The sequence below is a fragment of the Podarcis cretensis genome (genome assembly GCF_951804945.1).
Source record: "Podarcis cretensis genome assembly, chromosome: 2".
NCBI classification, from domain to species: Eukaryota; Metazoa; Chordata; class Lepidosauria; order Squamata; family Lacertidae; genus Podarcis; species Podarcis cretensis.
In genome coordinates, this window is record NC_137171.1 from 65,891,428 (window position 1) to 65,919,277 (window position 27,850).

The 27,850-nt window shown below is 40.9% G+C and overlaps 2 protein-coding genes across 3 annotated transcripts in view; both read left to right on the forward strand.

Annotated features, from left to right (window-relative positions):
• GALNT10 (polypeptide N-acetylgalactosaminyltransferase 10) overlaps positions 1-6,744 on the forward strand; it is a 39,958-nt gene extending 33,214 nt beyond the window's left edge. The window contains exon 12 of the mRNA XM_079968288.1: positions 592-6,744. Within this exon, the coding sequence (XP_079824414.1) occupies positions 592-759 (168 nt within the window). The 3' untranslated portion in view covers positions 760-6,744. The remainder of the gene's footprint in view (positions 1-591) is intronic.
• Positions 6,745-10,317: 3,573 nt separating this feature from the next.
• On the forward strand, positions 10,318-21,885 carry SAP30L (SAP30 like). 2 transcript variants are annotated; one of them, XM_079968342.1, is made up of 4 exons: positions 10,318-10,944; positions 12,902-13,024; positions 15,603-15,623; positions 17,050-21,885. In XM_079968342.1, the coding sequence occupies exons 1-4, from the start codon at positions 10,759-10,761 to the stop codon at positions 17,173-17,175; spliced, it is 456 nt and encodes a 151-aa protein (XP_079824468.1). In that variant the 5' UTR covers positions 10,318-10,758; the 3' UTR covers positions 17,176-21,885. The 2 variants fall into 2 exon arrangements, with proteins under 2 accessions (XP_079824468.1, XP_079824467.1); XM_079968341.1 differs by having other exon boundaries at positions 10,353-10,944; positions 15,603-15,701.
• Positions 21,886-27,850: the final 5,965 nt, after the last annotated feature.

Sequence of the window (27,850 nt, forward strand, 5' to 3'; positions counted from 1 at the left end):
TATCTATAAAGTACAAATTTCCACGATACAAAATAAGGAATCGTAAGGCAGGCTTGGGTAAACTGTTGTCATGAGGGCAAGACATCTTCGCAAGGAATCTCAGGGTTCAGATCTCATCATTGACTCCTGCTTCATAATATCAGTGAACCCAATTCTAGCATTCTTAAGCCACATGAAGAAGTGTTGAAGTTCAGTGAGGTGTAGCCCAGACATTCCAGTGCCTGCTTCAGAAAGATTGGGATACATGCAAGAGTTGAAGACAAGGACAATAAGTTAACAATATGCTTGCGAGAAACACTATTCCAAGTGAGGTCTAGTGGATAACCTGTTGGATTTGAATAAGGGAAGAGTGGTTTTCTTTATCAGTACTCATTTTTTATTTCAATTCTGAAGATATATATATATATTTAATTTGTTTGAAAGTGCTTAGCTAAAGCAATGTACAATAAATGTGGAGAAATGCTACTTCTAAAGAAGAGCTGCTGTTAGATAAGTAATAAAATGACAGATACATTTTTCTTTTAAGCTGCTTTCTGAAATCTGTGGCATATATTCAAGTCCAGCAAACTGATTTCTAATTTTCATCCTTAGGACAAGACTCTTTACCACCCAGTAAGTGGCAGCTGCATGGACTGTAGTGAGAGTGACCGAAAAATCTTCATGAGCACGTGCAATCCTTCCTCTCCAACACAGCAGTGGATATTTGAACACACAAATTCAACAGTCTTGGAAAACTTTAACAAGAATCTTGATCTTTAAAGACTATCTATATGTATATATTACAGCTATAATTTTTACAGGGGAGATGACAAATTTTTTAAAAGAATAATTTTTTAAAAACAATAAAAGGGAAAATCTCAGGAGAGGGTGTGACTATCAGGCCAGTCTTTACTTTGATGATGCTGCATACCATTAACAAGATGTCTAGAAATCTATATTGCTATAATTACACCACAGATTGAAACCTAGTTCTCTAATGCAGGACCGCATCCTTTCATAATCTTCTAGTTTTTCAGCTTTTAAGGTCACATATAAGCCCGCATATTTTTCATAAGGGTAATGTGCAACTGTCATGAATTCTGCACCACATTGTCTCAAAGCCAAACCCATAGATCCATACAGCAGCCAAGGATTAGTGTTATGATAATGCATATCTCCAGTCCAGATGGTTTAAGAGCAGTGTTGTGACACTGACTTTTTACACTGACCCTTAGTTTTGGTGGCATGAAGTTGTTCATTGCACTGGAGCTCTTGAATAGAGCCGTTCCCTACCAAGAGAGAGGTTTGCAGTTGGTGGACTACAAACCCCATGGGGATTAGCTGCATGAGGAACTTCTGACTGCAGCCAATCCCTGTCAAAAGCTGAATGCAAACCCCTTTCAACAGGCATCTTCCTTTGCAGCCCAGCTTGAGTTCAAACGTAGGAAGAAGAGAGAAAGGCTCTTGGAGTACACTCCCAATTCTTTCATTTGAAGCTGGGCTGCCTGACATGGCAATGTCAGCTTATTGGCAGGTGGATGCCCTACCCACCTGTCAAAGTAGTCTACCTGGGAGGAGAGGGGAACTCAGGCAAATCAGCTGAGTCATGGATAATATACCTGTTCACGGACATATGACTTGAACTCAAAAGACCCAGTTAGACAAACAGAACTAGGGCTAAAATTCTAAGATCACTCCATGAAATTTAATTCCCCAGTAACATGGGTGAGACCGACTTCCAAATAAGTATGTTTTAAGATTGCAGTGAAATTCTTAGCAACCTACCTGTTAAACCAACTTACAACATCCAGCCACACCTGGGACTGCATGCACAACAATATCCTACAATAAAATGACAACTGCAGTGCTCTACAAAAGTAAAGGATTCATACAGTGCAGCATCTTTCACAGCTTAGGCCTCCCTAAATCTCATTCCAAATGACTTAAATGACCATCTTTAAAATCTTCATTGAAAATAATGAGTGTGATTCCTGTCAGTTTTTCATATTCACAAATTTGAATTTACAAACTCCCCAGTTCTGTGTTAGCTGCAGTTTTACTCATCATTTCCCATTGCCCAATATTTTTAGGTTAGTGAATTGGGCAAAATATTTTACAGCACAATTTTCTTGGCTTCAGTTACACTTTGATATCATTAGTTTTTCTTGACGTAGTTAAACCTGCATTTTTGTTCAACTCAGGCTGAGATCTGTTTTAAAATTTCACTAGTAATAGATGATTTCCTGTCGGGATTTTTAGAGGATTGTTTTTAATGCCTTCCCATGTGTTAACAGGTGCTAATTTGCCTCTTCCAGTTCTACCTCACTAGTCTGTCACTGGTTATCAAAACAATGTCTCTGGTATACTCAGAAGATCAATTCATACTTAGGTTTATTTATTTTGTTCAGTTAAGGGAAAGAATCCACATGCAGGGTTTTCCTGTTAAGGACACCAATATGAAAGGAAAGAGCTGTTCTGGGTGTGAAGGCTTCCTTGTGCATGCATATATAGACTGCTGATCATGACCTCTTTCCTTTATTTCTTCCAACGCTAATTTCTTTCCCCTCAATTCTGATTCCATGTTTGTTCCAGTTATCCCATGTTTGTTCCAGTCATCCTTACATTTTTCCATCAAAAGTAATATGTGTCGAAGAATTTAGCAAGCTAGTACACCTTCAGTTAATGATATATCTAATAACTAGTGCTGTTTGCAGTGGGCTACTAACCAGATGGCAAAGTAACGAGTTTGAAAATTAAAAAGGCCATTAATTCATATTTCATATTCCCCGTTTAGCTGCAGAATCACATACCCTTCTACTTACTTCCCATCATCTTTTTGTTCCCTGTAATGTTTTCTCTGCAATAAAACTGAAGGCCATTGTCTAGGCAGGGTGAAAACGTAATTAAGCTGAATAGTCAATACATAGGTTGAGTTTGAAGTTCTGTAATGTTTTAGTGTTCATGCAGTAGTTCATGATTGAGGTGAGACTTTAATTTAGGGAGTTTTTATCTTGCAATCTCAGACACTTTACTATGTTGCTCTAGGAAAGTTTCTGTGATTGTTACTAACCTGCTGAAACCAAACACCAAAAGCCAGATGTTAAAATATTCTTAAGAGCTTCCTCTCTGCAGCAATATAAATATTTGTCAAGTTACAAAATATCTTAAACATATTTAACTCTGGCTGAGTGGCGATCTCTGCACATAGGTAATGCATTCAATCCTGGAAGTCCCAGGCAATGGTTTGAAAGCATTGTTAGCAGGCCACCTGCTGGTTGAGAAATGAAAATGCATTTTACTACTTTTATCTTTAATTAATCCTCTGCTTTATTTATATTCATAATAACTAAAGCATGAGTCTATAAAACCATATTTGCATGCATAAGTGTGTCAGATAACAAAACTGAAAATACTTTGCTCTTGAATATTTTAGGATGTGTAGCTAAGATTCCTGGTCACACTTCAGTTACTTGACCTCAACTTCCTTGTGCTAAGCAAAAAAACTGTTCAGTTGTGCTGACACTGAGGCTTTTGGAGGAAAGCAGTGTGCACAGTATTAACATGCACATTGGCTGTCCGTGTTTTGTTCCAGTCAGGCCTGATTCATACTTTTGATGTCAGCATAATTGCTGCTTGAGAAGCAGCTCCACAGGATGATGGATCAAAGAGAGTGTAGTGGGGGGGACGGTGGGTAGGTTGAGCAAGCAGTTTGTGTGAAATGGCTCCCTACGTGGTTGTAGTGATTTCAGCATGGCATCTCAATTCAAAACTTTAATGTTTTCAATGGTTTGGTTGAAATGTGTGGACTGAAATGTGTCTGTTGCTAGCAGTGATATTATCTGAATCCTTCAAAGCCATCTGAATATCTTGGCTGCAGGAAATAACCCCATCTGGTTTAGAAAATTCTGGCATTCAAACATACACCTTTTGTGGTCTTAAGTAATGTTATCAAAATCAAATTTAACAGCATCATTAAAATAAAGAAGTGCCTTTTTAAATGCAAATGTTCAGCCAGTACCTAAACTTGAACAATTTCCTAGTGCCTTGGACTGGAGTGGGCTGTTGGATGTACAAGAGTACAGTAAAATGTGCAATTAGTGATGTTTTAGGAAGATTTTTGTGTTTAAATATCCAATTTCAAGTTCATATTGTAGAATGGAAAGTTTATGGTCTTGGTTTAGAAAACCAGTTGCTAAGTTTCATTACTCAAAACAAAAATGGTGTAAAGGACATGAATGAGCATCCCTATATACCCCTGATGGCTGATTCTGACAGTTTCGTAAGTGGCTCATGATCCCAAATGTTGGCATACAAACATACAAGGTTCACCATGCAGTGTCTTCCACCAATAGTCTATGACACATATCAAAATAAATCAGGGTAGCTTCCATAAAATGTATGGGTCATTCATTAGAAATATTTGTCAAGATCTAGTCCAGGCTTCCTCAACCTCGGTCCTACAGATGTTTTGAGACTATATAATTCCCATCATCCCTGACCACTGGTCCTGCTAGCTAGGGATCATGGGAGTTGTAGGCCAAAAACATCTGGAGGGCCGAGATTGAGGAAGCCTGATCTAGTCAGCATCATAACAGAGAAGCAGTAAAGCAACTTGTTTCCACCCTCATGCTTGAATACCTTTTTCACAATGGTATCTGTTTCACTCAATGGAGCAAACACCAAAAGCCTCTATAAAGCATATCCCAAGCAGTTGAAAGGTTAGCTATCAGGACAATGTGTGAGTACAGTGTTCCTGTAGGCCATAGTGGTGTGACACAAGTCATTACAAGGATTCATGGGCTATATAAAAAGACATATTTTCACCAAAAAATGGCCTCGGTACTGTATACCTGAAGAAGCATCTCCACCCCATTGTCCAGCCCGGACATAGATCCAGTGCCGAGGGCCTGCTGGTGGTTCCCTCGCTGCAAGAAGTGAGGTTACAGGGAACCAGACAGAGGGCCTTCTCGGTAGTGGCGCCTGCCCCATGGAATGCCCTTCCAGCAGATGTCAAGGCAATAAGCAACTATTTTACTTTTAAGAGACAACTGAAGGCAGCCCTGTTTAGGGAAATTTTTAGTGTTTGATGCTGTATTGTTTTTAATATTCAGTTGGAAGCCGCCCAGAGTGGCTGGGGAAACCATAATAATAATAATAATGTCATCAAAACAATACCACAATTTGATTAGATATTTGCTATGAAGCTGTGATGTAAAAAAAACAACCACCACATCTGAAAAGAGTAGAAGACTTACAGTAGTTTGCTTTATGTTTCATAGAACTACTCACAGTACTAACATGGATATAACCACCCCTGGTTTAAGACAGTCTAAACTAGTGTAAGCAGTCTGATTAGCTTCTTAATATACTGTAATAGCAAAACTAGCTGAATTCCTACTAATTTCAACAGGACTTGCTGCTTAGCATGTACAGAAATGCTCAAAAGCCTTGCTGCAGAGTCCTTCTGGGCACCCTATCAAATATGAAGAAGAGTTCTAGAAGGTTCCTTAACTTGCTGTAAACATTGAGGCATTTTCCACCAATTTTATTTCATTGGAAAGTGTTTGGAAGATACTAACAGCACAGAGGTGTCTTCTCAACTTTGTGAATTTGCTTCTGTTTTGTGGGTAACAATGTCCAAAATTAGATGTGATTGCAGCAAACAAATGGGGAAGGGAGTCTTAAAACAAAAAGAGTAGAGTGTACCTGTGAGAGCCTGTGGAAAGAGTTTGTGTGCAGAGAGAAAGAGAAAGTGCTTGAACCTTCCCCATACCTGCCACTCACCTTCCTGTGGCCCCCTCCTCACCAGTTCTTTGCTTCCCAGCCAGGCTCTTTTCCTATATCAGAGCCTAGATGAGCAAAAAGTGACATGGGGGGACAGCCCACAAGGAGATGCTCTGAAGACAGGGTGAGTGGTTAGGGTTTAGCACTTCTTCCCAAATAAACCTTTTAAATTATATCTCATACAAATTGCTTTATTTGTGATGGGAGGTAGAGAAGTGTAGCTGCAAATACTCACATGTAGTTTGGCTTTAGATTTTTCTAGGGTCTCAGTGTTATAAACTCTATATAATTTCTAAGATGTCACATGTAATCATATATGGAACAAGATGACAATTTAGATAAAAATTCATTACCCATTCATAAAAAGCTTTTTGACCTGCATTCTGTTCAGGACTATCCTAATAGTGCTTCTGTAGTCACCCAGAGATTTCCAGTTTCAATTTGATTAGCACCATGCAAGCACATTCCATTGTTGCAAATAGGTAGGAGCTTTTTATCCTAAATAAAATTATATTAACTAAGTTAATGACATTGCATTGTATAATCAAGCTAACTGGCTAAGGTTGCAATTGTAACACCACTTACCTGGGAGTAAGCCCATTGACTTCAGTAAGCCTTACTTCTGAAAAGAAATGGTAAGGATTATGTTGGAAAACACCATCTCTCTTCCAACAATAGTATCAAGTAGCCAACTATGTTTTGAGATGATGTTATACAGGGACTCTTTGTTTCAACATTGTAATGCATGCTTAACAGGTTGTTTGAAATTGGATGTTGCAGCATAAACCAGTGTATTTATTTTGTGCATCTCAGGACACTGTCCTGTTGTGTTGCGGGGAGGTAAAGGATGTCTAGCACTTTAATTTAGAATCTTTGATAAATTGGAAATCATTTGGGTGTAAGGTATAGTGTTTCTAAGAGATGAATGGACTTTCTTTTATAATATATTTAAAATAAATTTGTATTGTGTCTTTTTCTGAACATCTTTGGAAGTGTTCTGTTTTGCATTAACCAAAGCATTTTATGTGGATATCGTCTGGATTGAAAAGTGTCCTGAGATCATATTGCCTTCCAAAATGTACTCTCCAGTAGCTTCGAATCCCAGACTACTGCAGACATTGACCTCTTGGTTTTTATCACTTTTTTAAAAACATCAAGTATTTTTTCTGAAATTTGTTATACTTAAACATGAGACTTAGAGAGTTGGGGTGTAGTGAGTTGCAAGAACTGCCTCTCCCCACATGAACCATCTGAGACCTCGTGGTCTTCAACAAAGGCCTTCTCTAAGGGAAGTGTGGAAGGGTGACTACATAAGAACAAGCTGTTTCAATAGTGGCTCCACATCTGTGGAATGTTCTCCCCAGCGAAACATGTCTGGTGCCATCATTGTTGGTTTTTAGGCTCCAGGCCAATACATTTTTATTTATCCAGGCTCTGATTGTTAAATTAGCTTTTATTCTGGTACTCACCTTTTAGTGGGGCAGGACTTTATGTTCTTGTTTTGTTGGATGAGCATTTTACAAATGTTGTATGTCATTTAAAATTTGGCTTTTAATTGATTTTATCTGTGTTTTAAGTTGCTTTGAGACTTCTCTTGTTTTGTATCTAGCAACTAACAAATGCAATACATTATTTTTTATTCCACTTTTATGCCACTTAAAACCAGTGTCTAACATTAAACAATGATGTTAGAGATACAATTGATAAAATCATTTAAATACACAATAAAATCAGAAAGGCTTGCTTTTAAAACCCCTACTCCAAAAAAAGCACAAATTCACCAGGTACCTGAAGTTCAATAGGGGAGGGCCTGTCTGAACTCAAGCGGAAGAGGGGTCCACAGCTTTGGCTCCACAATACTGAATGGGCAGCTCTGATAGATGAGAGCCCTGCATCTGAACCATGGTGGTCTGCTGACAGCAACTCTCCTCAACCTCAGTGATCAGGCAAGGATATAATGCATTGCGATCAAAGTATCCTGGGCCAAAGATATTAGGAGCCTTATGAAGTTTCCAGCCCCTTATGTGCATAGACATTTGGTTCATGCTACATGTGTGAGTGGGGTTTGACTGAAAAAAGCTGGCTACTTTGGTCTAGGGTGAGAGAAAGGTATCTCTGCTCCCCCTTGGATCCCGGGAAAGTCCTCCTGTCTGGGATTAGAGGTAACCTAAGGGAGAGTGGTGGAGCTGCTAAGAACCTCTGGCATGTCTGGTCTACCCAAACTAGCAGTTGGGGAAGGGAGTGAAAGCTCTTCTTGCCCCACCAACTTACAGTGGTACCTCTGGTTACATACTTAATTCGTTCCGGAGTTCTATTCTTAACCTGAAACTGTTCTTAACCTGAAGCACAACTTTAGCTAATGGGGTCTCCTGCGGCCGCTGTGCCGCCGGAGCACGATTTCTGTTCTCATCCTGAAGCAAAGTTAGCGGAGTCTGTAACCTGAAGCGTCTGTAACCCCAGGTACCAATGTATAGCCAAAACTCAAGTTTTTTGGCCCTCATTCAGTCCACCACTCACCCATACAATGGTGCAGATCATGCGAGACTCCTGACTCAGATGTTATAAATAGAACTGTGTTTCATTGGTGTACTAATGACATTTCGCCCCCAAACCCCTAATGACAGATCCCAGTGGATTCATACAGAAGTTGAACATCATTGGCGACAAGATAGAACACCATAGTACAAAGATCATAGGGCTGAAAACACACATTTTTCTTACCTGTTGATTTCTGTTTAATAATAATAATACTAGATTATATTCCTTGTATATGGAATGATGACTCCCTCTGCTGGATTATGCAGGATAAATGCAGTCCATGGAGAATGCTGAGCAATTAAAAAAAATTTCCCTTCGAAATCTCAAAGCCCACACACTTGTTCTGGTCCCATACATACCCATTATATACTTCTATTTAAACTCAGAGGAGCTCTGCAAACATTTGTATCAGTATCCTGTTATGTGGCCAATCCGCTCTCTGTATCATTTAGCCAATCCTAATCTAAGAATAAAGCCATTCTTGGAGAACTACCAACTCTTAATTAAGACTTTTCGGGCGGATCTGTCTCGTTTGCCTGTTCCTGATTCCAGCTCCAAGCGTGCCTCCGACCTCGGGCTCCCTGCTTTCCCGGACCCTAACCTGCTTCCTCCTGTCCTGGGGTCCCCATGGAGCTCGGGGTTTTGTCTCCTCCAAATTCTCCAGAATCTTTGCCCCCGCCAGTTCTTTTAACACCCTCGCCATGGACGCAGCCAGGATTTATTGGGGGGAGCAGAACCGAGTTATCTGCGACGCAACTGGTCAGTTACGGTTAGCTAAGTATTTTTATTTATTTAACTTGATTTAGGAGGGCAGCTGCCACCACCCTGGCTACGCCCATGACCTTCCCCTTTTCCCAGTTTCGCCCTTTCCACCCACCCACATACCCTAGTCGTCTTCCTTTCCTTACCAGGGTCTCTGGGCCGCAACTCCGTTCCTTTTCCTACGTACCTTTCTCGCCAGCTGCGGCAGATCCGAGCATCCAGAAGAGGGGATAGGAATAGCCCGTAGCTTTTTTTTTAGTATTGACAAAGATTGCTGTGGTGAAAGACAGAGACAGGTTTAACGCAGACTCCTGCGCTGCCCAGGGTTGGACTAGATCAAACATAGGCAAACTCCGGTCCTCCGGCCCTCCAGATGTTTGGGACTACAATTCCCATCATCCCTAGCTAACAGGGCCAGTGGTCACGGATGATGGGAATTGTAGCCCCAAACATCTGGAGGGCCAGAGTTTGCCTATGCCTGGACTAGAACTAGATGACTCTCAGGGTCCTATTCAACCAAGTGTATTTATGTACAATATTAAATCCACCCAATGCAGTCCACCCGCTTTTTAAATTGTTACAAGGCGCTCCTTTTTCGGGTTAGGTCTTAAGCAGCGCAACCTTAAGCGTGTTTACTCTGATGTAAGTTGTTGTTTTTCCCGTCGCTCTGCATGTAAAACAGGCTTCGGAGCTGCATCCGAAACTTCCTCCCTCCGCCCTGCCAGCCTCCCTCTCTCCCCTCCCCTCCGCTTTCATTCTATGTGCGGACTTCAAACACTCTCCTAGCAACCGCCCCCATCGCAGGAAACAGCCTATCGCCGCAGACGGACAGCCGCTCCGGCCAATAGGCCGTGCGTGCGGCGGCACAGTTCCCGGCCTTCCGCACTCGAGCAACCAATGGCTGCTGGGAGACGGGACTTCCGGCTAAGGTGGAGGAGGCGGAGCGGGCAGGTTTTTGTGTGTGTGAGAGAGAGAGTAAAGAGAAGGCGAAGAGAGCAGAGAGCAGTCAGTCGCTGGCTCCCTCGGGAAGGCGGGGGAGGTCCGGCTCTCTCTGCTCGGGCGGCGGAGGGCAGGCAGCAACGGCCACCTCCACCTCACGAGGCTGCCGACAGCGGGGGGGAGGGGGTCTCCGAGTGAAGGGAGCTTGAGCGGCGCCCGCTTCTGTTGTTGCCAAGGGAGGGAGGGAGGGGGTCGCCTGTCAGGAGTTGCTCTCTGAGAGGCCGGTGGAGGGGGGGGGCGGCAGGGCAGAGGCGAGTGTCCCCCTCAGGGGCGGCGGGGCAGAGTCCCGGGGAGGACGAAGGGGGTTTGGGAGGTTGCGGTGTGGTCGGAAAGGGCGTTTGTGGTCCGAGGATGGAAAGAGAGTGGCTTTTGTAAAAGAGCGGGGAGAGGGGCGGCTGCCCCACAGACGGTTTCTGTGGGTCCCTCGCGGTGTGACACACTCGACGGGTGGGGGGAGGAAGAGGTGGAGGTTTCCTTGCGGGGAGCTGGGAAAGGCTATAAAAGGGGCGCGGGGAGGAAGTGTCCTGCTGACAGCCTGCTTTGCAATGTCCCTTTAAGGCAGGTGGATAAGCCCAGGGTCGGATAGGCCGGGGGGGGGGGAGGGCTTCGCAAAACCCGGGCGAAGTAGCCCAGAGGCGGGAGGGTCGCTGCCCGCCTGCCTTCGCTTTCTCTCCGCGGGGCTGGGGGGAGGCTGCGATGAATGGTTTCAGCACTGAGGAAGACAGTCGGGATGGGCCTCCCACCACCCCTTTCTACGGACAGAGTTGCTGCCTTATCGACGACGGGGACCGCTGCGTCCGCCCGGCTGGCAATGCCTCCTTCAGCAAGAGGATCCAGAAGAGCATCTCCCAGAAAAAGCTGAAGCTGGATACTGACAAAAGCGTGAGTTGTGCTGGGCCGAGGGGTGGGATTGCCTCGATGTGCTGCATTTCTCTGTGTTTGCCCTTTCCTGAGAATAATCTCAGATGTTGTTGGTGTTGATCTAATAGCTAGCTGCTGCAGCAAAAGCTTCGAAAGGTTTGTGGAGGCTTTTGGTTGCAGTTTTCAGGCCACCCATCGTTGGAGATGAGCAGTGCTTTAGCAGTACACAAACTGCATTCACTGTAACTTGCAATAACTATAACTGGTTCTTTAAAAATAGTTGAAATGAGAGCATGTTGCCTCTACAGTACTTATGTCTTATGTTTCTAGCGTGGAAACCCACATAGATAGAGATTTTGCTTCTTTTTTGTTATAGGAAGAGAGTCTACAACATCTTATGTGGTCTCTAACTACATACTATATTTTTGTCCAGTCTAGCTTTATAAAGTTATGCTGAGTAAAAGAGAGAGAGAGAGAGAGATCATGCATACAAATATAATAATAGAAATGGGAACAACAATTAACCAACTTAATTCAGAGTGGAAATACACTTTAATCTCATGATAGAGTGATATTAATTGCACAAAGTTCACAACACATTGCAGATTAGGGAAGACAGCATCATGTCTGGTCAAGGTAAGAAGCTATAACCAGTTCTGAGCTTTTAAGAGCAAGGGTGGAGGTGTCTATAATGCTATGTAAATATATAGCACTGGTATATAGAGGACATTTATCAGTGGCAGTTTGAGGAACCAATAAAACATCCACTTCTTTGTCAAAGGCTATACGTACAGTATTACTGTTTGTTATTGACACTGTGTGGCATTACTGCTGGGAGCTGTTGTATGTACAGTATTTATAATTGACTGGTGTGCCTCTGCAGATTTCAGGCTGTGCTATTGCCTTGAAAGGGCTGGTTTTAAAAACCTGCTAAATCTCCAACCCTGAAGTAACAAAAAACTTTTAATATCGTACAGCAAATGCACAAGAGTCCTGTAGAACTGTAGTGTAAGCTTTCATGGATGTTATCAGATGCCTACTCACTAGAATGATAACTGTAATGCTCTGGAGACAATGAAATAGTCCTCAAGTCTCAAATTGTGGTTAATGAAATTTACTGCCTCTTTGTCCCTGCTCTGTACATGCATGGAGCAGCTATAGGCCAAATAGGTAACTGATGTGCTGTCAGACTAAAAAATAAGTAAGTTATACAGAAGTAAGTCTGGTATAAATTTACCTTTATATTTCAAATCATAATAAACCCTCACTATACTGGGTGCCCTGTTATGTAACTTACCAACTTCCAACACACTTGGATCTTTTTCTTTTGCAAGCTGATTTGTAGACAATTATTCAGTGTCCCAAGCTAGGAACTAATGCTCAATAAATACTTTCAAATAATTTCTCAGCTCATATTTTGGGGTTCTGGAATGCCAAGTCCCATTCTGAAACTATAGAAGGGAGAAATTTCTGTTGGAGGAATAAATTCATCTGCTCCATGTACAGCTCCACGTTCTAAGCCACAACTTCAGTTTCCCAGACTTCAGCTTATTTACCTCTGCAAGTCCTTATTGGAGGAACTGCTTCCCTTTCTGGCAATAGGAAGGCATGTGGGTGGGAATGAGTGGAGAACTGTTTCCTTGGTGTGGACTGCTGTTAGCACTACTGCAGCAGCCTGCCATAAACCACAAATACTTACTTTTAAATGAACTACTTTTGCCCCTCAATATATCAGGGACAGAGAAAGGGTGGAGTAGGCCCCATGATATTTAAGTGGGATGCTGGTATTCTGCCTCTCAGCAGCCTGCAGGTTAATAGAGAAACAAATCCCCCCTCCCAAAAAAAGTCCAAGTCAGTGCTAGTGATATTTTGCAGCTTAATTAAATGTAGTTGCATCACTGTAATCTTCCACTCTGCTATATTGTGACCACTGTACTATTTCACTGCATGTTTTTTTTTTTTTAATTTTAATTGTTAGGTAGGACATCTGTATATATGTGATTTCCACAAGAACTTCATTCAGAGTGTTCGAAACAAAAGAAAGAGGAAGACCAGTGATGATGGGGGAGACTCTCCAGAGCATGAGATTGATGTCCCAGAGGTACGTAGCATAATTAAATTGGAGATTGTTGCAATTTCTGTTTGACCCTGATTGAATTTTCATTCATCTTGGTCAACCTCGTGGGGGACCGTTTTCAGCCTGAGGGTTGCAGTTTCTCATGAACAACCTTCTGCAGGCCACATACCAGTGGTGGGTGGGGCCAAGGCAGTAGTGGATGGTGCAACAAGTGTAATCCAATGTTTCTGCAGCCGCACCCCACACCCCTCTATCTTCCATCCAGGCAAGCAAAAGGCACACTTCAAGAACACATTCCAGTCAGTTAAAAGCATTTGATGAGGGGGCAGAGCCACAATGTAGAATAGAGTATGAAGGGTTGTGGTCTGGAAATAATCCCAAAAGACATGAAGGGCTGCATTTGACCACCAGATGTGAGGGTCCTCACTCCTGATCTACAGCCTGAAGGTTACATAGTAAATAAGTAAGGTTATAATGCCTGTGCCTTCACCTCCAACAGCCTCTTATCATTTAGGAAAATTAATTTTCGGAAATTTAATTTGTAAGAACAGGTTGCTTTTGGAGAAAACAGAGCTCTTGTAGGCTGCACACAACTAATCTGCTTTCCTGCAAAATTTAGTGTACTTTTGTACTACTCTATAAAGAAACTGTCCATCACATTTTAGTATCATATCCCCTACTGTGGTGATTCTAACTCATCTGATCAGCTATCTCAGGAAAGACCTGTGTGTCAGGAGTTGTTCTGGCCCTGATACTGTCACCAGGTCTGCTCCTAGAATGGAACTGAGGGGTAGGGCAAGACAGCCAGAACTGACATGGGTCAAATGGGGCTACTCTTTTAGACAGCGCTAACCAGCATAGACAGAACAGCAACTGCATTACAGTGGTACCTCTGGTTACGTACTTTATTCGTTCCGGAGGTCCGTTCTTAACCTGAAACTGTTCTTAACCTGAAGCACCACTTTAGCTAATGGAGCCTGCCGCCACGCCGACGCCGCCCAATTTCTGTTCTCATCCTGAAGCAAAGTTCTTAACCTGAGGTACTATTTCTGGGTTAGCGGAGTCTGTAACCTGAAACGTATGTAACCTGAGGTACCACTGTATATGGACTGTAACTTGTGCTTGAGCTTGCTTTTCCCTTTCCCTTGTGTGTCATGCATTTTTAGACTATGAGCCTAAGGGTAAGGACCATCTTGGTCCTGATTTTTTTAGGTCACTCTTAGAGCCTTTTGGGCAGGATATAAGGTAGGGTATAAAAAGCTTAAATAAATAATAAATAAGCAAGTGACAAACTTGTTTACAGAAGAGAAAGCTCTGGATAAGAGATATGCTTTCTGATTCTTTCTTAGTGCTTGAAAAGCCTGCTCTTTGTCACAAAGACTTTCATAAGTTATGATGCTTTTTGTACTTCTCAAATTATGATTGAAACACAAGTAATTAAAAATGCAACTTCTTCAACGGGCTATATTTTATTTAGTTAGTTAGTTATAAAAACATTTCTATACTGTATCAAAAAAAACACCACAGCGTTTTACAGCAATATAAAAAACATAAAACAGACAATAAATAATAAAAAGTTAAAAGCAAAAGGAATTTTAAAAAATCAGTGGCCCATCTTGGGGGGGTGCACTCTTAATTGCCTGCATAAACCTGGTGGAATAGAAAAGTTTCCAACAGGCATTTAAAAGTTGGCACAGAAGGCATTCACATGTACATAGCAGCATATCAATAAAAGAAGTGCTAGGGATTGTTTGAACATCACATTGTATTAACTTTGAATGAAAGTTAAATAAGGATATAGGGTTGCATCCAGAGTTCCCCTCAGTGAGTTGAAGGGCTTCTTCCATTTGCAGAATAGACTATTGTGGAATAGCGGTTCCTGCAGGAGGAGGAGATTTTCACCAATTTTACACTACCACCACCACCCACATTTATCTGAACGGTCCCGCAACACTCTGGAGCATGGGACCTGCAGGTGAGAAGGGTAACTGGTGAAAATTTATCTCCCTCCCTCCAGCAGCCTATGAGCAAGTTAGAAACCAAGGCAGCTGCCTTACGCTGAGTCAGACTATTGGTCCACCTAACTTAGCATTGTCCATGCTGACTTACAGTGGTTCTCCAGGGTTTCAGACAGAAATCGCTCCCAGAACAATCTGGTTATACTGGAGATGAAATGCATGATTGTCTGTGTGCAAAGCATGTGCTCTACCACTGACCTCTGGCTTGCCCTCTCACAGGAACTTTGGATCCAAGCCTTAATCTTTTAAGAGGGCAAATAAGAATAGTCTAATGTGACCCTGCTGTATCACCAAAGAAATTACTGGGATAGTGTATTCTCATCACTTCACCAATATGGTGGCTACAATCCAGAGAGCGCATACAAAATGGAGAGACCATTCTGTTGAAAGTACAGGGAAGTAAGGTGCTTGCAGAGCTGTTGGTGTCCCACTATTTATATCCTAGTTACCTGTTTTGTGTATCTTGAACAGGAATTCCTTGCCTTAAAACACGTGATGTTTCTTACTGATTTCTTCTTAGAGTAGATGCATATTTTTAAAAAGACTATGCCTTTTAACTGTCAGTCATGCCATCTTTTTTGCAGGTCGACTTGTTTCAACTTCAGGTAAACACACTGCGTCGTTATAAAAGGCATTACAAGTTGCAAACCAGACCTGGCCTGAATAAAGCTCAGCTGGCAGAAGTAAGTTGGCTAGCAAGCTTCTGTGCTTTCATTATATGAACCGTGCTTACCCACCACAACCAAACCTATATATTTTTATTATTGTAATACTGACTTGTAATTGTAGCTACTTATTGTAGCTACACATTGTCAGTATGACACCACTGCCTTCAACTGTATACTTAACACTTCTCAAAGGGTAAAATGTGAAAGGACCTGGAATGCTCCAGCTAATAAAGTAAGCTGATTTTCTTCTCTTATTGTTCAAGTTTTTTGAGGGGGGAAAACCACCACCAAATAACATTCTTTTGTTTACATATGTTGCATCAGTCACATGTCATATTAATCCATAGTTTAAATTAAACTATGGTTTAATATGAAAGAGTAGCATGCCTGTGCACATCACATTCCTCAAGTCCCTGTGATGCTCCCGCACTGCTCCTTGCTTTCCTGAACAAAGGAAACAGTCTAGAGGCTGGTCTGCCATTACATATGAACCAGTGTTTATGGTTTGTTTTACTAACCAAATATGATGGTAAGTTGAGGTTTGTTCTTAATTTACTTTTGCCTGTGTCTGTGTCTTTTGCCTGGCACAGGAGCATTGACAGTTAACAAATTGAGGATTTGATTCAGTTCTTAAAAGTGTTGGCCAGTACCTAAATTACAGGTCCATTAAAAAGAAACTTGAGGGAACTGTTGGCAAAAGCACATGTTTGTTTAAGGAAATTGTGCTTTTCTTCCAGGCCATGCTTTTTTTACCAACACTAAACATTATTATCATTATTAATAAAATTGTACACCGCCCTTCATCTGAAGATCACAGGGGCAGTTCAGAAAATCAAAATACAAAATGAGAACCCAAAATACAATGTACAAACCAATACCCTCCTCTCACAAACACCAGGCTATCAACCAAGCTTGAAGTTTTGTATGATTTATCAACTGACATCTATAATTGTTCAAGTGAGCAATCTCTGTTTTACACTGTAGGTCATTATGTTTATCAGGGGCTTCTGCAAGGTGTTGTTATGTGTGCTATAGGTTCATTTTCTGCTTTGCATGTCATAGGAAATATCAACTGTCGTGTCTCCTTAGCGTTCCATGAAATATTGAGATGAAAAGAAATTTCAAGCACATTCAACATGCAATAGACCTTGGAGAGCTAGCTGTGACTAAGCCACAGCCAAGGGATAGGGAGCCTGTGGTCCAGATGAAGTCCAGATGTTGGACTATAACCCCATGATCCCTGACTATTGTCCTGGCTTTTGGGAGTTGAATAACTTCTGGATGACTGCATGTTCTCCATCCCTGCTACAGACCATGTGCTAGCTCTATATTACAAAACTTTCTCATTTTCTTGTCCTTTCAGACTGTCAGCCGTCACTTCAGGAACATCCCAGTGAATGAGAAAGAGACACTTGCATACTTCATATACATGGTAAAGAGTAACAAGAGTAGGTTGGATCAGAAGTCAGAAAGTAGCAAACTTGAATGAAGATCAGGCAGGTTTTGGACACAATCGTATGTGAATTTGAAGAAGCATTGGGTGCATTATGAATACAAAAGAGTTAACATTTTTGTAAATTTAAGTGCAAACTAGAACTTATACAGAAAACTTTTGGTCCAGAATATTAGAATACATGAATATATGTGATGATTCCAGAATTTTCAAAGCCTAATACTTGACTGAAGGGATGGAGATCACAGGAAAAATCAAGAAGTCAAATATAATGCCTGTCCACAGGATTAAAATTAATCTCTTGATTATAAGTCACATGTGATAAGAGTTCATCATTCTTTCACTGGATCATACCATATCCATATAGGGCTCTAGGACTTACTTGGTCCAGGTCAGGCATGACACTGGAATTTTGATTCAAAATCTTGGTCTGGGGTTCCTCTTTTTAAGTGTGGTCACCACTTGTATTTAATACAGGATTACTTGCTTTGAGACTAAATATGTATGGGTGCTAGAAGTTTTTAAACCTCGCCTTTTTGTATGTATATGGTCTTGATAGAATACTAAAACTGTCCAACTCTGCTTATTTGCTACTGGGACTTCTATTTTGTGAATTCACAAAAGTTAAAATGTTAAATGTTCAGGTGTTGTTGTTTTTTTAAAAAGCATCATTTAATTGAGAGCTATTAGAATTTAGACATGCTATCCAATGCTCTTGCAAAGTTCAGTGCACAAATTTAATTCTGTTTTTTCACCATACTAAAAATGACTTTATTTAAGTTACTGTGGGCCATTGATCAATATTTAAAGCACCAGATTAACAGCACAATTTTATATATATCTACTCAGAAGTAAGCCCCATTGAGTTCCACTGGTCTACTTCCAGAAAAATGAGTGTAGGAGTGCAGCCCAGGTCTGTAACCAAATATTCAGTTATAGACCTAATCTGATCTTGGTTAGGCAGATATCCATTAGCCTATCTGATGCTTTGACATTTGAATGCACACAATGCAAAACATCAGTTATTATGTCAGCAGTTATGATGTCTGCTCACTCTAATTTTTGAAAATGAGAATTAGTGCCAATCCTCTTCTCCTACATGCGGCCACCGGAAATGTGCAGTGACAAAGTTACCATTGTTTAAATTTCATGTTGCTCTTCACCTTTTATCCAATCCGGAATCCCTTATGCACTGCACATGTGTACAGCTTCCTCATTTTCTTCAGTGGAGGAGGCAACACTATGGTCTAAAATAAGTCAACAACTTGTGGCCTGCTGGCTTTGGCTTGCTGGTACCTAACGTCTTATGTCCTGGCCAACAACACATACAGATTATTGACCTCTTGATGGACTGCTTAACATGAATGGTGAACTGTATTTTGCTTAGTAAGTTACATGTTACTCTTGCCTGGTCTAAAGTAAGTTTTCGCATTTTTTTCCACATTCAACTTGGAGACTATGAGCATCATATCAGCCCTGTGCTGCTCTAGTCCTTGACTTTGTTTTATAAAAGCACAGATTTAAGCACCTCTGAAATCCATCAGTCTTGTATCCAAGTAAGAGGTGAGTGTATGGTGCAATTTGCTTGCCGAAAATCTGTTCCAAAGATAATTTCTCAGATGATAAGGTGATAGGCAAGCATTTAAGAGTATTTTGGCATCCTAATAGTAGATCTCTCCCCTACCCCAAACTCATGTTATGCTATGGAGATTAACTGTGTGGAAAGATACTGCTTAATTCAGCCTTACATTTATTTGTTGTGCAATGCAGCCTTACCTTTTAAATACTTTTCAATCTGACAAAGCTCATGAAAAAACTAAAATTGGTCTCAAAGATGCAACACTCATTTGCAATCGTTTGTTTGTTTCTATTGCAAATAGATGCTCAAGAAACATACATATTCTCTCAGTTAATTGGATACCACCATTAAATGTGGTTATTTTCAGGCAGCTTCAGCAAAGGGTATGTCAATTTACCATGTACTTCCAACAGATACACAAAGTGCTACTTCTCTTTTCACTGGGAAAAGTGAATAGAACTGACCACCAGAACACAATTAATCTGTATAAGCAGAAGCTTGAGGACATAGTTTTTGATTTATCTTCAGAATATTCATGTTTGCAGTTAGAGGAATTTTGCCATGGTCATCAAAGAGACACACACTGTATGCCTCACTTCTAGACCAAAAATGTACATTTTTTAGTGTTAGGTCTCATTTTTTGTAAATAAATAACTGCAGGGTTTCAGCAGCCAGCTTCAAAATGACTATGGAAAAATGCAGGTGCTACCCCTTTAGGCATGGCTTTGGAAATCAAATCAAGGAAACCATTTCCCCAAATAAATTAATTGATGTAAAATGTAATTGTTATTCATTATACAAGCAGATCAGCAATTGCTGATATAATTGTTGAGTCCTGTTGTAGTTTAGCGACATCTCTATATGCCTTATTTTCAGCTAGACCAACAAGGGTTGAACAAATGTCATGGCAGACAAAATAAGCCATTTTCATGGCTTGTCATGCTAGAAAGGAATCCAGCTCACAGCAATATCTATATTCAGGGAGAATCATAGAATCATAGAGTTGGAAGAGACCACAAGGGCCATCGAGTCCAACCCCCTGCCAAGCAGGAAAGCCTGTGATTCTTGAACATCTAGTGTAGAATCACCAAAACCGCCATAATGCAGTTGTTTAATGTAATGGCAGATTATGCTGCGTGCCATTTAAGGAAATTATCCAATTCCTTGTGGTTTTAATAAAACCTTCATCAGCATTTTTGAGCTTCAAAGGATGTGAAGGATATTCTAAAATTAATAGAATATGTGAGAACTTAGTCACATTGACATGTTCATTCATACAAACTGGTGGGTTGCATTTTATCTTGATTCTTGTCAACTATATAGTTTACATGGGGTTTAAGCTAGTCAGCTACGAACTGTGGCTTGGGTGTGACAGTTCACACGTTTAAGATTAGGTGTGGGAGATTATATTGCTGACCACAGCTATACTGAATGAAACTTAACTCCAAGCAAGAAGATCTGTTTGAAACCTTCAAACTCATTCAAGAACCCACTTAAAGCTAGCAGAAGGGCCATCTTTGTTTTAATGGGCTTTGCATCAGAGCCAAAGAACTTAATGTGGCACATCTTCTATAATGAAGTTAACCATCAAATATGGTGGTCCTCGGTGCATTAGTTGTTGTTATTGTAGTAGTGCAAGGATTTTTGTTCATCCCTTGAATTGAATGAAGGAAAGAGCAAAGTGATGGGGAATGTGCAATGACAATTATAGCACTGGAATGACACTTTTATGAATACATTGTGCAGGAATACATTGTGCAGTTGATTAAATAGTCAGAAACTAAAGCAAGCAAGTCCAAGTGTGTTTCTGCAATATAAATGTTGCATATCAAACTCCTGCACTAAATTTCAGATTTTGTCTTGAAAGGCATATCATGAAATATGATTCAAAAGTTAAGTCCTGCAGTTGTTCTTGCAGAACTACTAAGTCTTAGATTCATAGACTAATTCAATCAAGCCTTTTTTTCCCCTGCCACCTGAAATATTTTATCAGTAAACGTATCTGTGTAAACGTCAGCAAAGCCAAAGTAGCTCATGGCAAGGATATTTTTTCAGATTTTCAAAAGCAGACTTGAAAAGCCATGAGCAAGATATATCCCAGAAATGCAGCAATTGGTGACTTGTCTTGAGAGAGAACTTACTAAAACAGTATTTTAAATTTTGTGATAACTATATATTAGCCAAATGCAATTTTTGTGGGGGGTGGGTGGGTTTGGGAGCCTTGCACTTTACCTCATGTTGATAAATTCTAATGTAAATAAGATGGAACCCCTTGGCATATTAGAAAAAAGCATTTTGATAAAGTTGCTAAGACTTAAAAGGCGGACTGTTGTATTCAATGCACTAGTGTCACTTCGCCCTGTGTGTTGAGATGAGGGACTGATGAATCTTTAGGACAGCTATCCTAAAAGAAGTATCTCAGTACTGGAACAATTGATTAAAGGGCCCTGCTATAATGAAGCAGAACATCAGTGTTCCCTCACTTGTAATATCCCACATGCTCAGTTGTGAATCTAAGGGTGTGCTTGGATTTGTTTGTTTCTTAAAAGTGTGATAGTGGTACAGGATAATTCTTGCTCTTCTGTAGAATTTACCTATTCTCATTTATTAATACCTTAGATGTTGAATTTCAAATGTTTCTGGAGGGGAAGGGGCTCATGCCTTAAACTCAGAATTTCAATGAAATGCTTAGCAATAGTTTTTTCCTGCTGGTTGTTTTTGTGGTGTAGTTTTGTTTTTTTTTACAATTTTCAAACATGAGCTCATGGAGTTTGCCTTTTATTACGTTGCCTTCATCCCTCCTTTCTTGTCCTGATACACACTAGAAAAACATGACAACTTACCTGCTAATCTGTGTTTTACACCCCTTTGGCATATAACAGGCTTACTGGAGGAAAACAACATCCCTTCCCCTTCATTCATTATGGTGGGCCTTCAATGTCTTGTTCTGATCTTTATGCCAAATGTTTTAGGCAAGCTTTCATTGTGAAATAATAACTGTGTACTCTTAAAGCAACCTTGTGACTTACAGTGAAACTGTAGAGTTCTTTTCTCTAAGATGTATAGTGTATCCTTCCTTCCACTGTAAGTTAAGACTCTGTGCTGTTGGACAAAGATGTCAATGCCTGAGGTGCATTTTTAATAAATGATCAGTTTTGCTGGTTGCAGTTTTCCTTGTAAATGTACTCATTTATAGGTGTTAATACTATGTTTGCTGAAATCCTCAAATGATGGGCATAGGAAGACACTTGCATCACCCATGTGGGAAGAAAAAGCAAAAAAACCTTTTCTCAACTTCAGACATTTTGTACTTGACCTGGTCATACCCAGTTGCTTACCAGTATTCCATATTTTGAAAACTGAAAGCTTGGAAGCAAATCATATTATGTACCTCATGATGTCTGCCTGTTATGTACCTCATGATGACTTACAATTTCAAGTGCAAGCAAATACCATGGACAGGCTGAAGAGCAGTTGTCTGGTGGTGCAAAGGAAAAAAGGTGGCGTCCCTCAATGACAAATTGCAGATGGTGTAGTGGATAGAGTGTTGTGACTAAGACTGAGGAGATCAGTGTTGAAGGTCCAGCCAGCCAAGAAGCTCACTTTGTGAATATGGATAAGTCGCTATATGGTTCAGCCTATATGGTTCTATGGGTAAAGGTATGGCGTAGAACAAGAGCTGCCCATTTGTCCTGCCCTGAGCAGCTTTTAGGGAATGCAGGATGCATGCAAACATAAATTAAATAGCATAATTGTGTTTGTGCATAGACTACTAATATATTCCAGGATAAAGCTGTCTTAGTACATATTATAGGTTTTCACTGCATCATCTGAAATCTATGTTGAAATTTGAGTTTAGTCTTATGATAGGCAAAATAGCAATTTGTTTATGTTGACAAGTTTGAACAGGAAGCACTGCTTGAAAATCTTGTCACAACTATATAGTCAGAATAGGTCACATTTCAGTTGCAGGAATTCATTGAACATTATAGAGAACACAGAGCTCTGTTTTTAAAATAAATACATAAATAAAGTATAGTAAAATGCCTGTCCTTGTAAACTTGTCACATTTTTAAATTTATACTCGGTGTTCCAAACCACTTCTATTCTCTTTGGGCTATTGCTTGTGTTATGTTAGTAATCAGCCATTTTAACTACCCTTTGAGAAATTGTTACCAAGAAGAGCCTTCGAGAATCCACTTAAAGCTGGCAGAAGGGGCGCCAAGGACAAAGCACACCAAGGATAGTTCAAGTGTGTGCTTCCACTATATAAATGGATTGTTTTCTGAGAGCTTTACATTATAATAATCATAGCTTGATTCTTGGGATTCTTGGGACAAAGGCATGTAGCTTTCAAGCCACCGATCTCTGACCTGAGTGACTTCTTCATCAGTGTTCTAGGCTAGCGCATTATAATCTGAGTACTGGACTGTGATCATTCTGTGTACTTCCCTCCTGTATCCTTTTTCACCATACGAGGGCAGTATCATCTAAGCAAGCACAGCTGGTTTTGCAGCCTTATAACCTTGGCAGTGTTTGTGCCCCTCCCCTTCCATCTCAGCCACAGGTCTGTGTTTTGCTGATTGGGTAAGGAACATTTTCCACAGCTGTTAACAGGGACTGCAGCCATTTTCCTGTCACAAACAGGACTCTTTCCATAGAAGTGCTTGTCAGATACCGGAAGTAGGATTATGCAGTATTAAGGGATATGAATATCATTAAAAAATCTGGCTTTTTAAAAAATGGCCTGGTTGAGAATGAAATGCACTATGCACATTGGATTGGATCCCTGAAGGAGTTGTTTCTCCACCCTTTCCATAACGTTTGATAAAAGCCAGGCTTTGATTTTTCTCAGCATCCCTGTTATAAAGGACAGATTGGAGGATAGTGGAGAACATGAATGGAGATTTAATGGTTGAGGGTTTATTTTATAGGCAATCTGTTATCAAACAGGCTTGAGTCTATAGTAATAGCTGAGGCTTATATTTTATATTTACCCAGTGTACATAAGAAGGGATGACTAATTAGTTTTTCTAAGGCTACTAATTCAAGAGCTGGAGTTGAGTTTATGTCTCCATTGCTTTTGGAGACAGGTTTAGATCTTCCCATGCTATTAGAAAGTCTTCCACCACCCTGCCCCCTCCCAGCTTTTCTTAAACTTGTTTTTAAAGCTGCTTTCTAGCATGTATTTTAATTATGTTCCTACAGATTTGGTTTCTATAGCAGCACAAATGAGGGTGCACTAAAAGGAACAGGAGGAATGAACATAGAAAATGGATTAAACTTTGAGGAATATTATCACCCATATAGGTACACCCCAGAGAAGAGGCACATGCCATTGTCTCTCAAGACAGATGACCCCAGCTAGGCTTTCCTATAAGCACAGGAAGATAGGAAGGCTGCCTACCCTACTCCCAACAGCTGTTTATTAGTTGATTTTTTTTAAAAAAAAGGTGAGGTTAGTGCAGAAAAAGGTCTGTGTGTGATTTCTCTAAGGTTGAGTTTCCATTAACAAGAAAATCAGCAAGGCATCAATCTCAGGCGCTGTGTAGCCAACATCCCCAGTTGCCTGCAGCTTAGTCAAAAACCAGGGCAACAGCACGGACGGCCACAGAGCACTGCAGACATCTTTTTAATGGAAAAAGAAACACATCTTACTGCAAGGATATGGCGATCTCAACCATGTACTCACTAAAAGGATAAAGAAATTATAAAATGCCTTGCAAATGAGGCAGAAAGAAGCTTATTTTAAAGGACAAAATAGTTTTTAACCTTAATCTTTCAAAAATCATAGAGCCATAGATTTGAGCTGGATGCCTCCTATATATTGTACAGAAGCAGCACTGTTTAAACCCAAAGTATTCCTTCTGCTACTGTTTTAATGATAACATTAAATGATTTCCATCATTTCTGATATAGCTGCTTTGTCAAATACTGATTACTTTGTGAAGAATAACCAGGTTCCACAGTGATGACACATTTTGAATGGACCACTTGTGATATGGCTTTCTGTGCTCCTTGTTGCCATTTGTGAGCTCAGCCAAGCTCAATGTCAATTTGTTGTGGTTACCTACAGTATTGTGGGACATGTTTGTGTTAGCATTAAGCAGAGTTAGATGGACCTTAGTGAAACTAAAAATGTATTGGTGCACTGGTCAGCATGGGCTCAATCGGGATCACTTGACTTGCATGAAGAGCCTTAGGAGTATGCATAGGAAATCCATCAATTAACTCCTTCCATCAGTAGCATCAAAACCCAGCAAACAGCACTGGTAGACCCTAAACCATTTTCTAAACCATTTGCAATCAACCAATCTATGCTGCCTTGGAAAGTACTTCGGTTTGACTTAATAAAGCCTTTATAAAGAACAATGTGGTGTCTCACTTGTGTTTTATCTAGGAAGGATTTGCCCTGCTGGGTGTTCTCCCATCAGTTCATCAATTCACAGCATTTTTGGCTGCCGAGAGAGGAGTTACAAGACTCTCTAGCACAGAAGACTCGATCTGAATGGGCTGTCTAGGTTGGAGATTCCAGTAGACCCATATGTGGGAAAGGCTAGGGGCAGGCAATGCAAAGAAGACATTGCAGTTATTTTATCTGAAAGCTGGCCAAGGTCCTGAGAGACTGGAAGGATGGGTGAGGATCAAAGGCTTCGCTGGCTGTAAATCTTTCACCTGCAACTGTTACTTACTGGGGCTTTTGGCCATTATTTTGAGGTCGGGCCCAGGTCAGGATTTCTCCTGTCTCTTTAGTCCCCAAACTCTGAAACATCCACCTTATCTTTGACGCCATCTTGACATAAAAAACAAATTATGGCCCAATTACCCTCCCCGAAGGAGCCATCTAAAGGGCTGGGGGACTGACAAGAACTGTCAGGCGCTTCCTTAAGAAAATGTAAGCATAGTTGCAGGGAGGCAAATATGCCACAGCTTCAAACCACCTTGGCACACAGTTGCCCATCTACATGTACAAAATCTCCCTTTTGGCAAGCTGCCTGCCTCACAGGCTTAATGTCTCTAATCCAGAAGCCCAGTCCCTTCATTCCACTGATCTTCCTAGAAGTTCAAGCAAGATGATTGGTTGAAACCTTTCCCTTTCTTGATGGAGAAACCCACTGTCCGCCAATCCCCCATGGGCTAAAGAAAATGAGCCTGGGGACCCTTCCCAAAGTGGTCACCCTAAAGGCTGCTTTCCCCTTGCATACACTTCATTGGTTTCAATGAGGGTTTGTACAGGACCTTGGTGACAGAGCACATGCCTTGCATGCAAAAATTCCTCAACCCTGGCATTTTCATTTAAAAGGCTCAGGTAGCAGGTGATGTAAAAGGCTTCTGTCCCAGACCAAGGAGAGCTGCCTTTTGCTGTAGGGAGGAGGAGTTGGCAATGCTGAGCTATAGTTGAGCTCGGTGTAAGCTTCCTATGTGTGAAAGAACATCACTTTTTAAAAAAAATGCTGTGTGAGCAGAAAATTCTCTTCTGTGATGATAAACACGTGGTAGCTAATTTCTCTTGATGCTATAGTAAGCAAGTGATAAACACATGTATAAACCAGCTCAAAGCCTTATTCCCATGTCATGATACTGAACATGAAGTCCCTTAGTCTCTGGGAATATGTTCATAGAGACTTTGGGAGTAATTACTACTGCGTCCTCCTGTCTTATTTTCCATCTCCTGTAGCAGAGGAATAAAGGAAGATTTTGTTACTCTGAAGTATCCTTCCTGTCCTTAAGTGTCAGTGCTAGCAATTTATGTGCTAGCAGTTACAAAGACTGTAGTATGTTGTAAGCAAAGACTTATCCAGGGGAGCATGACTGCTTCGATCACACCAGGCACAGAACTTCCTGAGAACCACAGCAGGCCCTGCAACTCTGACATCTAACAGAAGGTGAGAGGCAGGGGACTGTGATGGGTTTTGGCATGGCACAGGGCGCCACTGAAATCTGAGGCACCAAAGTCTGCCGCTGGTTGTAATCCACACATTTCTGAGTTTTATATATATACAGAAATGAATGTGCAAATAAATATCTATAGGCAGGGATGTTATTGTGAAGGGGAGGGGAAAGATTATTTTAGAGGCATATTTCTAGCAAAAGTTCAAAAGCCTATTCTTAGATATTAAAGTGAGCAGTGCAGTGTGTCCTGAAAACAGCATTCTGAAAGGTTGCTTTATGGTTAAGTCATAATAGTGATGCTTCGTGTTAAACTTTCTTTTGTATCTGATAAAAGAAAAGTGTATATTAGGCATGTGGAATGTAGCCCACAGATGGCCAGCTTCCAAATATTCCTGGACCATCATATTTGACTGGGGGTAATGGGAGTTTGAGTCCAACAGCTGGAGGATCACAGGTTCACAGCCACCAATGGCAGTGGCAAAGAAACACAAGAATTTAAAAGAGAGACCAAAAAAGGGCAAATAACAATGTGTGTGTGTGTGTGTGTGTGTGTGTGTAAAAATAAATAAATGTGAATGGAACAAATAAACAAAACAAATGCATATTTTTACAAGTTGATAGCAAAATCAATTAAGGTTTCAATAAGCAGTGGAGTAGTGACTTAATGTAATCTGGTATTGGCACACACACCCTTTAAAACAAAAACAAAAAACTACCAGGATAATTTATTGAATATGTGTTGCTGTTTTGCCTCAAATGTGTGCTTATGTACAAATCTGAGTGTTTAACAGTAAACACACATATCCACAGCTGCTCCATTTCAGGAAGTATACACAAAGCTACACAAAGGGGGACATGGGCAGATTCTAATGCATGTGATACTGCAGTGTGCACAAGGTTAGCAAGACATCAGTGTCTTGGCAGGGTGTGTGTGAGAGGGGACAGCGAGATTGCAGTTGAGAAAGTGATGTGTGGACAACACCACATAAATGGAGGCACAGTCAGATTCTAATCCACACTAAACGATGATGTGGAGAAGTCCTGTGATGTTGACACCAGTCAATCTTCTGCATAGGGAGAATGTCCCAAAGTCAAGATGTGCCACCTCAGAAAAGGCCCTCAGCTTTGTGTGAGCATAGCATACTTCAGGAACTGATGATACTAGGGAAAGGGCCTCAACTCAACGTCTTGATCCTCAAAGGCAAACCTATGTCTAATGCATGATAGTACTCCAGCTGG

Excerpts from the sequence above, each read along its gene's own strand:
- SAP30L (XM_079968341.1), top strand. The coding sequence starts at position 10,759 with ATGAATGGTTTCAGCACTGAGGAAGACAGTCGGGATGGGCCTCCCACC. Across the intron at positions 10,945-12,901 it reads AGCTGGATACTGACAAAAGC|GTAGGACATCTGTATATATG; the intron begins GTGAGTTGTGCT and ends TTTAATTGTTAG. Across the intron at positions 15,702-17,049 it reads ATAAAGCTCAGCTGGCAGAA|ACTGTCAGCCGTCACTTCAG; the intron begins GTAAGTTGGCTA and ends TTGTCCTTTCAG.